General features: G+C 42.8%; 1 protein-coding gene across 3 annotated transcripts in view; it reads right to left on the bottom strand.

Moving 5' to 3' along the window:
* Nucleotides 1-725: 725 nt before the first annotated feature.
* Sestd1 (SEC14 and spectrin domain containing 1) overlaps nt 726-17074 on the bottom strand; it is a 100712-nt gene continuing 84363 nt past the window's right edge. For all 3 annotated transcript variants that reach the window (XM_026789952.1, XM_013345910.2, XM_005346626.3), the window contains 6 exons: nt 16519-16678; nt 12765-12846; nt 11925-12047; nt 11083-11274; nt 8727-8848; nt 726-7468 (listed from right to left, as the gene is read on the bottom strand). In XM_026789952.1, coding sequence (XP_026645753.1) covers nt 7339-7468; nt 8727-8848; nt 11083-11274; nt 11925-12047; nt 12765-12846; nt 16519-16678 — 809 coding nt within the window. In that variant the 3' untranslated portion in view covers nt 726-7338. The remainder of the gene's footprint in view (nt 7469-8726; nt 8849-11082; nt 11275-11924; nt 12048-12764; nt 12847-16518; nt 16679-17074) is intronic.

Here is a 17074-nt window from a genome sequence, read left to right on the forward strand (position 1 = left end):
CTTGGTCATGATGTCTTATCACAGCAACAGAACAGTAACTAATACATCCATAGGGGCAACTGTGTGTGGATAACTTGTCGACCTGGTATGTTATAGGAGAGGCCTCTTGTTTTTTCCAGGCTGCTTAGCCCCCAAATAATAATTACACAGAAACCATATTATGGATGGATTTAAAAAGTTGATTTCTTGGGCTGGAGATGTAAATTAGTGTCAGAGTAGTTGCCTAGAACACAGAAAGCCCTGGGTGCGCGCTTGCGCTCTCTCTCTCTCTCTCTCTCTCTCTCTCTCTCTCTCTCTCTCTCACACACACACACACACACACACACACACACACACCCCAATCCTGGTGGGAAGAGGAATGTAACCACTGTTTACCTATGATGACACAGCTACCCTAGTAATGCAGTACCTGGTAAGAGCACTGTATCTCTATGCCACTCAGGAAAGATGATTGTGTTGTCAGTGAGAAACCTCTATCTTCTAGAAATTTAAATTATTTCAGAACAAGCAAGCCATAATTTCTTTCATTTAAATAAAAGATTTTTAGAAAATACTGGTCAAAAATTAAAAAAATAATTAAAATAGGTTCAAAGATGTAAGACTCATCAGATTATATTATAGAGACTGGTAATGACTAAATTCTACCTAGATCTTATGAACAATCTTTATTTACAAAAATCAAACTTGTTCAATAGCAAAGAAACACATACCAAAATCTGCTGCCATTGTTTTTAAGGTTTTATTGCATATTTACAATTTGGGCACATTATAAGGATGTACAACAGAGGCCAAATCTCCCAGCCCTTAGAAATCCTGTAAGAAAGGCTAGATAAACCACACACGGGTATTTTTGAACATGGGTATCAGAAACATATAATGATCATAATTTTACAGGCGACTACACTGCAATGGAACAGAAGAGGAGGACGGTACACAGCAGAGAAACAGTCACCAAGTATGAAACAAACACAGCTGGGCTGAAAAGATGGGAACTATGACCTTTACAGGTGAGAAGTCTACAGCAGCACACCCATCCGCTACGTAAAACTGTGAGGTAGAGTTCTTGCCGTCCTGGTTTCTGCTCTCCTGACTACCATGGGGGTACTCCCTCATACAGGCGTCTTCCTCAGGCTGCGGTACCAGAACTGACTCTTGTGTATGTCCTCGTTTCTGGTCCACTCCACTTCCATCACAAAGTGTTCTTCATTATCCTCGATGATGGACGATGATGGACCTTCCCTTCCCTACTGAACGTGGGTGGTAAATGTAAGCTAATTGAGCTCGTGCCATTTCTTCTAGCTAATATATTTGCATGCTTAGAGCCTGACCTTTTACAGAGTGGAGCTAATTCTAAAATTTCACGTCTTAGGAACCTCTTGGGGAGCTACTTTGTGGCAGACAGGCTCCCTTACTTCCCTCAAATGCCAACTACCACATTCAAACATGAATGATATCATTTCTACCCCAACTTCTTCTACTATTTAAACATGGCAATCAGAAAAAAATAGTCTACACCTTTTTACACACTCAAAATATAAAAATCAGAGCACAGAACAATCATGTTGGGAAAGTGAATGGTAGTTTCTTTTTAAAAACACTCCTACAAGCCAGCAATTTTTACTATTTACCCATGAGTGAATGAACAACTATTTTCACACAGATGTATGTAAGAACAATCACTGCAGCTTTGTTGGTGATTGACACTCCTGCCAACAGCCCCATTAGCCAATAAGAAACTGGAAAAACACATGGTAATACACAATCAATGGGAACACAACTCAGCAATAAAACAAGGATGAATTAATAAAACCAACTCCATGGATAACTCTCCCAAATATTATGGTAGCAAAGAAGCCTTTTCAAAGGGAGTACTTGACATGAGATGCTAATCAAGGTAAGTTCTAAAACAGAACAGTCTAACTTACAGTTGGAAAAAGAACAGCACTTGGGTTCATGTGGGGTCAGGGATTGGGGAGAACGTTCTAGAACAGTAAGTTTTCCTCTATGTCGCACTCACGTATTTAAGAACACACAGGGCATGGGAATGTTCTCTCCAGGTAAATTTCACAGCAAAAGAAAGCTATGAGCAAGAGGTAAGCCGAAGTGTTCAGAAGGAAGTATACAGGGGTTTGCAATTTTACATACATCAAAAATAATCTGGGTGGATGGACAGATGGAGGGGCATGTGATAAGGCAGTATGTACTAACACCCAAGTGGTGAGGACACTATGAAATCATTTTAAATTTTATAGACTTAAATTTTCATAATAAAACATTGCCATTTAGTCCCTAAAAGGCCCTTGGAAAATCATTGCCACCAAATACTATTTTGTGCCAATTTAGAAAACTACACTTCTCTTTAGAGTGTGAGGTGATCAATCAGTTCCCAATCTACTCTGGTGAAAAACTGCCCAAGCGGTATTTTGAGCTGAGAACTCCATCCACCCCGATGTCACACTCAAGCGACTGAACTGGCTGTGAGGGCTAACACCGGGCCAAGATGAAGACATTCTTTGGAGAAAATACAACAGTAAGACTGGTTTGTGCTCCATCTTATCAACTAAATCAGTCAGAAAACAAGTCACACGGGGGTGAGGCCTCACCCTGCAGAGTGAGCAGCCACTGCCTTCAAAGGACGGCACCTTCACCCTATCTGGTCAGTCTAAGGACTCTGCATTCGATTCAAGGTTCACTGGGAACCAGCCTCAGCGCGCACGGCCCGTGTTCCACATGTCTTACTTCAAGCCCTTCCCACCTCTGCTCTAAATGCCCGACTGTCACTATTTTTAGCCATATGTTTAGAATTCCTGTATCATGACATATAGGACTCATATACTGCATCTCACCTCATAAAGAGTTCTCACAAAAATAATCTCGAGTCTTTGAAACATTTACTCCCCAGCTTTCATAATATTTAGTTTCAGCGCTGGCTTTCCTGAGCTCTTCGTGTCCGAGCACAGGTTCTGCTTTGTCCTGGTGCACAGATAGCGTTTATTCTCAAGCGTGCTTTAAACTCCTGCTGGGGCATTGAGTCACACTGAGCATCACCTACACAGACTGGCACCATCATGGGACACCCCATTTCTAAGTCTCCATTATAGGACTGGTCTTTTCCCATTGTCAGCACTGCCCGTCTGTCAAATCGCCTCTTCTCTAAGCGAGACCAGCACTAACGGTGGTCTCACGCCATATTTACCCCAGTACTGGGAGATTCTGCAAATCTCCTCAGATTTACACTCTTGGCTTTATAGCTTGTTTCCTTCTTAATACACTCCAACCACGACTTTCTTTGGCTTGTGTTAATTAATGGAGTTAATGGAGTTGTCTCACGCCCTGTCAAGCACAGCACACAAGATACTTGTGCGCTATCTTCTGCCTTAATGTTCTGTCATCGTCCCCAGAAGAGACTCTGTCAGTTTTAAAGCTTCATTCTACTGAAGAGGGCACCAGCTCCACCCTCTGTACTTCAGCATGAAATCTAAATGCACATTTCCTGATCCACCGCTGAGATACGAGTAGGGGTGAAGGGGCAGAGCTGTGGAGCAGAGAGGATAAACATACACCCTCTTTACTACTCCATGAATGCCACTTGAGACAGAGCAAGATTAAGGAATATTATTTTCTACTCTGTAGGATTACAGCAATGATACCTTCCACTGCTCATGCCCCTTCAGTCCTCAATACTTCTGTAGATTACTATGTTTCATTATTGAAATTGATGACTTGTGCATTCCAAATTTTAGAGCTTTGGGGATATTTATTGACATATATTGATTTCAAGAAGTCAAAGAGTGTCAAATGCTATCCATGTTGTTTCACCAAGATATCTGTTGGCTACATATCAAAAAACACTTTCTGCTCTCAACTGAGACTCTTTACTTCTAGAACTGCAAGGTAACACTGATAAGTCTGTTAACTCGGTTAACTGTTTTGGCTATCTTCACACATCTTTTTAAGTCCTAGAGCCCTTTCCCTTTGGGTGCTTAATCAAAGGGCACTGCACAAGCCTTGCTGCGGATCACAGCCTATTTATTGATGCTTTTCTATACAGCATCTGTGACTTCTATACAGACTCAAGGTGTAGAGATTTGCACCAGCTATAGTAGCTTTAGTTGTTAGCAGCCATCATGGTTTTCTTATGACTGAGTTTGCTTAGGGTAGGATGTGAGACCCACACAAGAATACCAAATCTCTTCTGGAAACTTATATAGCATATAAAAGAAAGCTGGATGACCTCTTCCAGGTATACTGTGCATGGGGATATATTCAGCCCACCTGACAATCATTCCATTGCATGCAGAGGGTGAGATGAGAGAGTATGATTTGCTTAGCACTGTCAAAAACGCAACTTGACATGTTCTCAGTGAGGATGGCCGTAACAATTCTCACACCATACCACACATCGCCTGAAAGTAAAGAAGTGACAAGGATTAAGAGTAGGTAACATTCAAGCTGATTTAGATCCCAATGGAGCAAGAGATCCACTCAGCTCTGCAGTACTGAACCCGAGCGAGCAGGCTGAGCAGTTACACCAGTATTGCTAACGAATCACCCTTGTACAGTAAGGTCAAAGCAATGAGAACTGGGAACAGAGTCAAACTGATCTAAAGGAAGCTATCATCTTTGCATCACAGCTCTGCTGAGTCAGAGAGCACTAAGAGAAGACACCACACTGCCACCGTCTACTGAGTTTACACGGGAGTGAAAAGAGAAAAGGCAAACAGACACAACCTAATAGAAGTCGCCCAGCTAACATGTCAGTCAATCCCTAGGAGGAACTACAGTAATGTAGGGGGCTATGGCTCTGAACCAGTGAGAAAGAAGTATTTCCTTTCCATTACACGTGGAAGCCAATGTCAGCATCAACACAGCTGAGGCCTGAGATTCCAAACAGACTGAAGCCACACCCTTCATGTGTCCTCTAGGTGAACTGTGACCATAAAAGAAGTCGGTTTGGGGCATTGCTGGGCTTTTATTCATAACTCTTGTGTATCTACAAAGACACACAAAGAGAGATGGGCAGGACATCTGCCAATCAAGAGTGACTATCTGTGTATCTTGCTGTATGTGACTATTCAAATCACACATGGCATTTCCATATTTTATCTTATTTTACTTTTTTGCAGGAAAGAGAGCTTAAGGTGCATTGAGCTTAACTCATTTGGAATCTTGCATTCGTGAGCTTATGATATAATTACATTCATAATGAAAACACTGGCGACTCTGAAATTCAGTGCAAGAAACAAATACTGAATATAAGAAACAAGCATTTAAAGTTGCATGTCTAAGGAGCTAACATACACATTCCACAGAAGCAGATCTGCAAGTCAGCCCTGACTCTAGGAAGTATCACTGTTTTCATACACCCCAGACCACAGCAGAAGAGGAATTATTACTAACGCTCACACTGAGACACACGTTGAGGACCAAGCATATTAAACAAAAGGCAAGGTCTAGGCACATGACAAGTGGGACAACAGTGAACTCCACGAAGGACCGTAGGACAGGACAGGAAAGGCTCAGCACCGTCGTGAGACTGAGGAGTCACAGGAGGAAAACCCTGAAGGAGGTTATCAAGTACAGAGAGAACTTCTGGATGGTGCCAGAGGCAGTGGCAGTGTAAGACGTGGGAGCAGTTGAATTTTTGCCCTGGACACTGTGGCACCATTAATCAAAACTACTCCAGAAAGAAAGAGACAAGGACGCATCCTTCATTTAGGTGAAAATGGCAGGGAGATGGCCGAAAGCCAGGCGTTTAGATCAGACAGGTAACGCGGGAGGGCACTGGGGATGAGATGTCTTACAGAGTGCGCATGCGCAAGAGACCTATTCCCAATGAGTCCAGATCTACACTCACAGTGATGGCAGAGATACCATCCTCGAGAGATGGCTTTGGGAGATGCCAGGAATACAGAGTAAGGGAGGCGATGTGACAGACAGAAAATATTCGATTCGGTAACTGGAAGACTATGGCTGGTTCTCGTAGAGTGAGGTGTAACAGCTAACAGAAAGGTTTGCAGAGAGAGTGATGAGAACGGCAGACAAGGAACATGGAATTCTTCAAGGCTGGCAGAGAAGAGGCTGGAGAAAACTGGCTTTAGCACAGGAGAGTATGTGAGCATCACTATAGACTGCAAAAACAAACCAGCATACAATTCTTTGCATAATTCTGTACTGATCATAAGCCCAGTTGATTTTCACCTTTAAAAAAATCTTCTAAAATAAAAATTAACACAATGTTAAATTATATACATTTTATAACTTAATACAAACATAAAAAGCATTACCATTTTATGACAAATTTTATTTCTAAAGATCTGTACAGTTTTTGTGACTAGACTTCTTCAGGATGATTTTCTCTCTAGTATCATGAGATATTAAATATTATTAACAATTTCTGCTTTAGTTCCAGAGCAATTAACTGTGATATAAAAGATTACATTGAAATAGTTAAGCACACCTTCATCCTCAGCCCTTCTTCCCCAAAGACAAGCATCTTTAGAGTAGTTAACAATTTGGACAGAATTTTTCAAGAGAAAAATTAAAAATAGTCTTCTATTATTGTTCTTAAAGGTCTAATCTTTTCCCAATAAACATGCTTATTTTTTATTATATACACATGCATACATATGAAATTTCTGCCTAAAATACATGCAGCCACCATTAAAACCAAATGACTAGCCCATCCTCACAACCCTAAGAATGGCCTTTTAGTAAGGCACTCACGTTTAGAATCGGGATGTAACTACCAAATTAAGTGAGAAGCTCGAAGAAGACTTTGATGAGGCACAGACAACTTTTAATACATTATAACTGCAATAGGAAAATGTCTTCCAATGAATAGGATATGTCAAAGATCTGGAGGGTTTTCTTCATATAGACAATAAAAATAATCAATTTTGAAGAATTACAGAGTGAAATTTTGAGGACGCCACTATCCACTAACAGTCTAACTATGGTCTAAATATTCTACATCACCTGGGGAGGAAGGGCAACCATGTTCTTATAGAGAATTCCTAAGCTCCGATTAGCACCATTCAAAAGCTTATAATCAGTTGTTCATCTACAAACTGGCAAGTCAGGTAAAAGCGTGAAAGCAAGGACCCAGTGCAGTGTTTACAGTTCCTTCTGTTAAGGTACCTGGAGTCTAGAGCATCACAGCACATTACATGATTATGCCTCGGTAGCCGAGAGGTGTTAGCATTTAGAGAGACGTGTTGGGGGAAGAAAGGAGGCTTATCCTGCTGGGAAATGCATCTTAACAAGCTGTGGCTAACACAGCCGTGCCACCAGTGACGTGTGGGCATATGACCTGCAGATCTGTGGGAGCTGGGGACATTAGCTTTCCGTGGTCACCAATTCGGGATGTCTCAGCTGCTGCCTTTTGAGACTGACCAGTTTCATTCTGTCTCTGATGTGCTCGGCAGTAGAAGCCATGTCACTTGGACTCCCAAAATACTGTTCAGTTCTAAAATCAGGACACACAGAAAACACACAGGTTAATACACGTTCATTCCACTGTACCAGGTGCACAAAAGCAAATGTTATCATGACGTGATCAGGCCTATGTAGAAACTAGTTCATCTGGGGCCTGGAACCCAGACTGCTGGGATTGCTCTTTGCTGCAGATAAGTCACATGACATTAAGCTACTTTTTATAGTTCAAATCCAGACAGCTCTAGAGATTTTTCTCTGTATAGACAAGGAGTAATGCTCTTCTTCACAGGAATAAACTGATAATTCTTTTCAATCTGAATTTCAAACATTCACTGAAAGTCCTGTGTGTCTCACAGCTAAGTTCTGTATAGATATTTGGCTGGAGGAACCCCTCTCCCTCACACACATACATATACACATACACTGCTATGATCTGGAACAATTACTCCACCCTGTTATCAGGCGTGGGGACATGGAGAGCTGCAGTCACTGCTAAGAAGTAAAAAGGAGTCGAGGCATTGGGCTCTAGCCTCTATACTCTCCATCACAAGACCACAGAGGATACCTTACTTCTACCTGATGGCTTGGTGTCTCTATTATTGGACTCCTTTGACCGCTCAGTGACTCAGTGACAAGATCTGCAGGGATGAAACTCTTGATTCTTTTCCTGGCTTGTTGGTTTTTACATGAGGTTATCTCACATTTGAAATAGTAAAGAAGGTACGGGTTAGGACCTGATAACCTTCCATATGGAAAATCTCAGATGCCTTAGTGTGAAGACAGCTCTGGAGCAGGACAGACCTGAGACTGTGTCCTAACTCCAACAGCCGCAACCATGAATCACTGGTATCTGAATCTGAGCCTCATTTCCTTCCGTTCTAAGTCATGAACAGTCACGCCGGCCTCAATCTGACTGGTGCAAGCAATAAAGGTAAAGAGTTGAAGCTGTCTGACTGGTATCTTATGAGCTCATAGGTCTCAGTCCCTTCCCTGACACCCTCCCCATTCTTAATGGGGCCCCAAATCTCACAGCTCTCTGCCCTCACAGCTCAGGCTAGAGGTTCAAGTTTCAAACTAATCTGCACTCGCCCATCTAAGTTGTCAAGAGGCAAACATCATGCCAGCAAACACCAACTGCCACTGCTGTCAACAGTGGTAGACTTCTCGGTTTCAACTGATCTACTGTAGAAGTTGGGATGTGGACCAAAATGAAGACACTGAGCCTTCTAAAGAACTGCTTTTCTTCTCTCAGTAATTTAACTTTGACAGGCTAAGGGCAGGCAGCTTACCCGTCAGGGTAAACCACGGGGACAGTGAGTCTATCCAGCAGTGACTTCCCAACTGCTTCGACTTCCTCAAACTGCTCCTCGTCATTAATTGCTTCCGGCTCCTCTGGGCAGTCTTGCAAAATCTGTAGCAAACAAAAGGGCAGCATCAATCAAAAACGATGAAAGGGAATTAATCCCGCACGGATTCTTTAAGTTGAAGAGGGCGGTGCTCTGGTTCCGTGCTGAGGGTCTTCAGAAGCATCAACTGTAGGAGGCTGAGCTGCTACTGGTGAAAGAACCCTCATTGCAAACGAAGCACAGCTCTAGTAACAACATACACTCAGGGGTACAAACAAGGAGGGTGTTCCCAGGGAAGAAATAATGGAGTGCTATTTGGAAAATGAATAGAGTTGTGCTTAAGAAATAAATAGTCTCTAGCTTACTAGACAACCATTTACTAACCATTTAATGGGATGTTTATTTAGCAGAGTGGATTATGAACGTCAGACTGCTCGAGTCTACAGACGCCAAACCTCAATGAAACTGCAAACTACACCCAGCACCGTGTGTGCAAAGGTAACACATGTGAAGATCTGCCTAGATCTGCCTGATCTTCTGATTTCACTGGTTATACGCCTAATATCAGGAGCTCTGTTGTGTTCAAAGACATCTCATTCTTTTTTATTTAAAAATTCAAGATTTGGTTTCAAACTAGGACACTTTTCAGTTATTGTGTTGTATAATTTGCTTACAGTTATAGCTGAGTGTAGGCAGTCAAGAAGAGAGATAGTGCATGATGACAGAAGGCTTTATGTGAGTTTGCTCAATAAAATAGGTCGTTATAAGCAAGATAAAGGCCAGGGACAAAAAGAAAGAAAGGAAGGCAGGCGGGAAGGAAGACAGACCAACTTCCTATTTAAAAATCTTGTAACTATATTTTTTTTATACCTTTTAAAGAGGTCTCGAATTAAAAATATTCCCACATTTAAAAGGGTATCCTAAAATGTCTTGAGCGGTGTTAGGAACTTGAATAACTCTCTTTTGACAGAGGCACGGTATTGTGACCCATGAAGGGTAGGACTTCAGGGCCCTACACTGGCAAGCTCGTCCTGGACACGCCCATTAAGAACATTTAAGCTCCACACTTTTCCTGGATGAGTAGCGTATTTTATAATAATGAAACACGCTCACTGAGATAATTAGCAGGCAAACAAGTCAAGCCATCCTCTATACCCGTTCCATCCTTACTAGGCCTTTGTGTGTCTGTTGTCTGAGACTTCAGGTATGAAGCAACATACTTGATGTCACTGGGCCCAGTCTAACAACACTGATCTGTGCAGTTCAGGGAGCAGGTGTGAGAATCAGCGGTGCCACTTTCAACAGTGTGATCCAACATGAAACCTCTCAGTCCCTAAGGTTCTGGTCACATCTGTTCGTTCTGAGGTAAGGCTATAACTTCGACTTTCCACATATTACTGCATAATTTTAAGTCCCCTGCATATAAACTCCCACTATAAGAGAGCAACATGAAATTAACTACCTAATAAAATTTCCATCTTGAATGGGAATATATTCAGCATCACCACTGTGAAGAGAAATGGGCTTTAATGAGAATTTGCCCAAATAACACGACTATTTTTATTATTGGCTTCTCTAACTAATGGCATAACATTATGGAGAAATAAATTCTAGAATGGATCTTTAAAAATAATCATGGAACAAAGGTTTTGATTTTAGTTTCATTAGTTTGTTTGGCCAGCCTTTACCCTGAATTATAAAGTCACAAAGTAACTTTTAAAACTTCCTGACAATTACCACAGGAACAGGTGTAGTTGCCAAGATCTTTCCCTTTCCTGACCCAGGGAAAGAGTCTGACAAGGGGACAGCAGAGGACAGAGAGAAGCCTGGGCTGGATGGGAAGAAGCCAGGCCTCCTGCAGCTCTGGAATCCCCTGGCCAGGCACTCCAGCCTGGGTCAACTTGGGAGACTGAGTGCAGACACTCTCAAGACAACACACATTCAAATGAGCCTCAGCTACACATAGAGTAGCTGCATCATCCCAGTATTCCAGGTAACATTTTTAATAAATGCAATGAATATCAGTGAGGTAACCGTTAGTTTTTTCCCTCTTTAAGAGGCTGCAGTGGGGCGCAGAAGTCTCAACGGTTAGGAACACTGGCTGCTTTTCCAAAGGACTTGGGCTCAACTCCTAGCACCCACAGGATGATGAAAACTGTCTGGAGCTCTAGTCCCAGGGAAATCTGATAACCTCTTCAAGCCTCTGCACTACATGTGGAGAATGGACTTAAATTCAGGCAAACAAACACATAAAAGAAAAATAAATAAAATCTCAAAAGAATGTTAAGATCCTGCCTACCTTTTCAGCGTTTGAGTGGAAGGCAATCGACATCTCCAGCCGATGCACCCTCTCTTCCGACGCTACCGTAAACTGCTTCCACACTCTGTTCAGTCGAGGAAGCGTGTCTCCTGAGGACCGGGATGTACAGCGCAAGGATTGGCACAGAACAACCGTGGCCTGCAGCAACTGTCTGCCGTAGTCGTAAGTGCTCTAGGGAGGGAAAGGACCACCACGTTAGAACACACGCAATCATGAGGAGGTGAGGCGGCTGTGTGGCAGCACTGGGCATCTGTACTGCACGGACCAGTGGCTGTCGGCAATCTGCAAACACACTAACAAATGCGGCAAGGTGTCTAGCTAGCTACCAGGTTTGTTTCTCTTTAAGCTCTCATCCTTATTCTGTGCTCACCATCTCAGCCGGCTAAATTCTACTGGCCAAAAAGAATGTCAGGTCTCTGATTACCAAAATGAAGAGGTGAAGTGAGCTCCACACTTTGTTACATATGAGAAAGTAAAATACGACAGTGTAAACTCTGCATCAGGGCAGATACACAAACACACTCGGTCCCAAAACAATCCTGTATCACTAAACTAATTCTAGTTACACACTAGGAACGCTGTTTCTGACCAGTTGTTGCTAACAAGGACCTCACGCTAATTCTGTGACCTGTCCAACAGTCTACACAGTGGCACAGCAGAGGGAGCCCTCTTGCGGTCATGTGGCCCAGGGTCAGGGCACCAGCTGGCATTTTTCTAGCTCTGTGTAACAAAGCTGACCTTAGACTTGGAAGGCTGTGACACCATTATCTGCAGAAAGCCACCACACACTGCCCTTTCAGTAAAGAAGAAAAATACTGTACCTGTGCAACATCGACAAATTTCCTATGCTTTTCCAGTAAAACCTTTGTTTCCTGAGCGTCATCACCCAGTCTGATGTGGGTCTTCAGCAGGGCATCCAGAAGTTCACTTAGCCATTCCACTGCCTGATGAACACACAGAATGAAACTGGACTCGTAATTCTTTCCTTGTAGTGAAACATCAGCTCTGTGCAAAAATTACTTCCATGTGATGAGTTAGCTCTTTAATTATAACCCTGGTTTTAGCGCTCATTCGGTACTACGCTCTATGAACTCCTGATCTCTCCTGATCCTCAAACTGCTGTCTCAAATGCCAAGGCAGGACCTACTGAAGAGATGTTCTCAATGTACCGCTAGCATCACACAAGGCCTTGGGTCCCTGTAATACAGTTCTGCTGGGATCTCACTACAGATGTACATTCTGACCTAAAATGATAAATTCTCTCTATACTCAAGATTAAATGGTTTTCTGACACTAACTACACGATTACATCCAGTTGCTCATGCAGCACTGAGAATTCTCTTGTGGGATAGAAAGCAATGTGCTTCACCAGCCTCCAATCCAGGCTAGAACTAACAACTTGGTTGACAATAATGATTAATAAACATTCCCAGTCTCTAACTCAACAGAGGATTTCACTGAGGGGTGAGTGAAATGAGATCAGGAAAGTAGCTGAAATATCAGGCTCTAATCTCTACATGAGAAACAAGGACTTGATGCAATAAACTGGCTTCCTTAGCACTAAGGGAGTCCCCTTTGCTCACAGTTAAGAGAACTTAAATTCTAAGTTAGCCTACAATGAACTTAAGCTAAGCGAACCCCTATGGCGGATTAGGCCTTACCTGGGAAGCATCCTCTTCACACTTAAACAGCTGCACCATCTGAAGCATCTTCAGCCTCCGCACGTCCACCATGTCCTCACATCTGATGGACCAAAAGCAAACTCAGCTAAGTATTCTGGCCTTAGTGATCTACAGCATCAGCATCTGACACGAGTGTTCAACAGTACAATACTTAGTCCCATGCTATGGATACTGCAGCTATTTTGTGCTGACTTGTCAGAGTTTATGAATATCTACTCTATTATCTATGTTACATCAAGACCTCAAAATACCTGGGACGATACTGAATGACAAACCCTCTTGAGGATAGCATGGATTCTGCAAAATATTGAAGGAAAGCATAAACACAATGGTCCACCAAACCCAAAGAAACCTCCATCACCAACTTCATCACACAAGCTTCAAAGATAAAAGTATAAAAGTTTAGAGGCTAATGTTCTGTGGAAATTTAATACATTTTGTCAAATTCTAAATACTGGATTCTGAACCAAAAACGTATACCTATACTCTTTAAGAAAAAAGTAAGCCACGTAAATTTAGAGTTAAGACAAACACAATGCAGAAGATGGTTTAATCTCACTGTGGTCTGCATGGATTATAAACAGAGGAAACTCCAATAGTGTCTTGGTGTAAGCGATGATCTCTTTCCTCTATTGCCATGCAATCCCATGCACGAGAGCAGGAAGGGAACTCCTGCAAAACCCCACATATCAGACACCGGCGACCCAAGAGGCCCCAGCTCTACAGTCAGGGTTCCTGAAGAAAGCCTAATGATAACACAGAACTGGCTACTTTTAAAATAAAGATCTCTCAGTCACAGCCTAATGTTACAGTGCAGCTTATCTAAGTTAGTCTACGGCGACAGGAGCGAAATAAAGATAATCACTTCCAAGATCTAAAGCAAGACACGTAAGACACCGTAATGATAAAGATGACTGCCACATAAGCTCAGTGTACATTGTGTGTCGCTGGGAAAACAAGACAGTTTAGCCTAAGTTTAAACTGTACACTAAACACACAGGAGTCAGGTTAGAAAATGTTTACGGGAAATGAATTTTAGTTGGTAAAAAGCTGTTACATGTCCATGTAAAACATTTGTGGGGTGGAGAGGAAAAGTGACTCAAGGCCTAGCGTAAGCATCCACTAGACAGAAAACAAGAAAAAGAGAAAGACATCATGGATGAATGAGAAACAGCACATACTTGAGAAACTAACAGCAACTGTGATTCTGTGGGAACCTGCAGGATGCTAAGACTGCAGAGCTGAAGGAGGTCTCTCTATCCTAAAGACACAACTCCATCTCAAAGACAAGCCCAGAGCTCTACCCTTACACCTGTCCTGAGGATCAGCTTCCCTCACCAAGGTTCATGCCTCTTCCATTGAAGACACGATGACCTGAGACCACACTCTGGGCTGTGCACCAAAGGCTGACAAAGATCATTACTTCAAGATGGCTAATGGTGAGAACGGGCACCGGAGTCAGAAGGAGGAGATGAGGAGGATGTCTGGGAAGGGATCTGCCCCTCGGAGTGGTAACAAGGTTCCACAAAAAGAAATGAAGCTGGATGAAGATGAGAAGGAAACTGAAGAATCAGCTCCAGTGAAGGAGTCTGTATGCGCTCCTGCAGCCAAAACCACAAAGGAATCAATCCAGAATGAAAAAGACAAAACTATCAACACCACGACCAAAAGATAGGAATCCAAATAAAACCAACCAACCAAACAAAAACAACAGAAAAACAAAACAAAACAAAACACACTCAAAGGACCCAGTTCTGTAAAAGTCATTAAGGTAAGAATATAAGCAACAATAGAAAAGAAGGGCTCTCTTTCCAAAGTGGAACCCAAGGTCATCAGTTATGTGAAGAATCGCCCCTTGAGAGCTCTGGCAGTGGAGGAAGCCTCTTTAAGAAAAGAGTTGAAACACTTTGAAATAATCTGTCTTACTTCATGGCTGTAGCAGCTGCTACCCGGCTGTCTTTTTTTTTATAATGCGAAGTGAGGACGTCCCTCCATGGGGTTTGGTAAAGCTGACCAGATTTCATCACCAAAAATGTGTTATTTAGATGCCTGTTTCATTTTTAAGGATGGAAATACACTCTTGACTTAGCTTTAAGCATGCATGGACTATCAGGGTAGGACAGAGTCAGCGGTCAGACATGGAAGTGGGGAGATGAAGGTGTGAAAAAACCCACAGTATAATAATAACAGATAACAGAGTTAGAGGCTTCATCCAATCTTTATACTTGTGTAGATTACTCTTGTCTGCAGCAGCCGTGAGAGCAGTAAGACCTAAGGCAGAAAAAAGAAAATCTTGGGCATCTGAGGTAAATTTAAATTTAGAGATAAACTCCAAATTTGGTAGCCGACAGCAACTGGAACAGGAAACTAAGAGCAAGAGAGCAAAGTCTGGGAGACAATGAATCTGATCTATACATAGTAAGTTGGAGTGGAGTGTGGCATATCCCAGCTAGAGATCCTGCAGAGGCAACCCGAGTCAGGGAGGTCCTGGTAACCAGCAAGCCATGGGCAATACCGGGTGGACTCAGGGAGAACACTCAGAGAGGAGGATCAAGGCCTGGAAGACACATTTCAGCAATCCAAGGAGAAAGCAGGAGGGACAGAGTGAAGAGGGCGGAGTCAAGAGGGCATTTGAGGAAGACACAGCTGTCACTGACTTTCAAAGAGAGCACCGACTGGAGTCAAGTGGGCCAGAGCCAAAACAGCCCGACAACGGCAACCCAACGGCAATTAGAAATTACTGACACCAGAACAAGCAGAGGGACAGCAACAGGGAGGGCTGGAAGGAGTATAAAGGGATAGAAAAAAACCAGAGAAAACAAGGGGTATAGGTCAGACCTGCAAACTGAGCTGTGGGGGCAAGTGGTGACATCAGAGACAGTGGGCTGATGGGCAGGCCACTCTCCTTCCGCGACAACTCTGCGTGTACAGTCCTTTATTACACTTCCTACTGGAGAGACCTAACCATCCACAGGAAGGACCAGAACCAGGGTGGAGAACAAACCTTGCTCGAGAAAAGCCAGAGCCCACGGGAGCTAGCAGCTGACAGAGCTACCCCACCCCACAGTGAGGTCACCAAGGTCCAGGGCAGGGCGCAGAAGGGATTCCTGCCTTGTGACTCTCAGTGAGGTAGAGTGGAAACGTCTGAGAAATTCCCTTCATGACTTAAATTTGTAAGTGTGCAAAATTCCACACAACCATGTCAGATTAGGTATCTGTGCCTATCTTTGCCCTGTAATTTTTTACTGTCTAACACTTTCAGGTTTCTATTATAGACTGGATGTCTAAAAAGCCTTAGGTTTCTGTTAGTCTCTCAAGTAAAAAAAAAAAAAAAAAATCAATGCGAGCCCACTGTCTAATTCTACACAATTCTAATTCAACACAACAATGGATGTGACGTAGCAGGTGAGATGAAGAGACAATTAGGTAAGGTTTAACCCAATTCTAACAGAAAACAGAAAAGCTCACTAGCCAAAGCAGTTTTCTTCTAGTGTGAGTATCTGAGAGTAACTAAAACCTCTACAGCCAGGGGAAAGGGGCCTCTTCATCAAATGAAATGACAACAGCTGTCAGAGCAGTCACACATAATAATGATCACATTCTCCCACACCTACTATACAGAGAGCATATAACAAGCAAGGGACTTGATTTTGTATGCAAAATATAGAACACTTAGCTTCTATCTTAGTATCATGCTATCTTGCTGAAATGAACATTAACATTCAAACTTTGCCTTTGTTTTCTAAGCTGCATATCTTCCATCACGCCTTGTATGTGGTCCACGTTTTCTTTATTTTCAATAGTTACATCCTTTCCGTAGGCCCAGGAAGCCTGATTGGAGATCTGATCCAGGAGACCTTGGCCTTTTTCTCGCAAGCCTTGCAATCCCACATCTAAAACAAATGACACTGGATTGAATCTCTTAACATGGGTATTTCCTCATCAGCAGCTAGACACGGGATCCAAATGTAGATGCTTTAGACACTGACATGAGAGCCTCTCACTATCTCCAGCCACAGAACCTTTAAACGGGGATCAAAGCGGACTGCTTTCTTCTGTTGCCAAATTCTCCATAAAGGGACTCTTTTAAACACAAATCTGCATAGATTACAACTTTTAAAAACTGAAGTATGAGCCGGGCGGTGGTGGAGAACGCCTTTAATCCCAGCACTTGGGAGGCAGAGGCAGGAGGATCTCTGTGAGTTTGAGGCCAGCCTGGTCTACAAAGGGAGTTCCAGGACAGGCTCCAAAGCTATAGAGAAACCCTGTCTCGAAAAATCAAAAAAACA

This window comes from Microtus ochrogaster, chromosome 4 (genome assembly GCF_000317375.1).
Source record: "Microtus ochrogaster isolate Prairie Vole_2 chromosome 4, MicOch1.0, whole genome shotgun sequence".
In the NCBI taxonomy this organism is placed as follows: Eukaryota; Metazoa; Chordata; class Mammalia; order Rodentia; family Cricetidae; genus Microtus; species Microtus ochrogaster.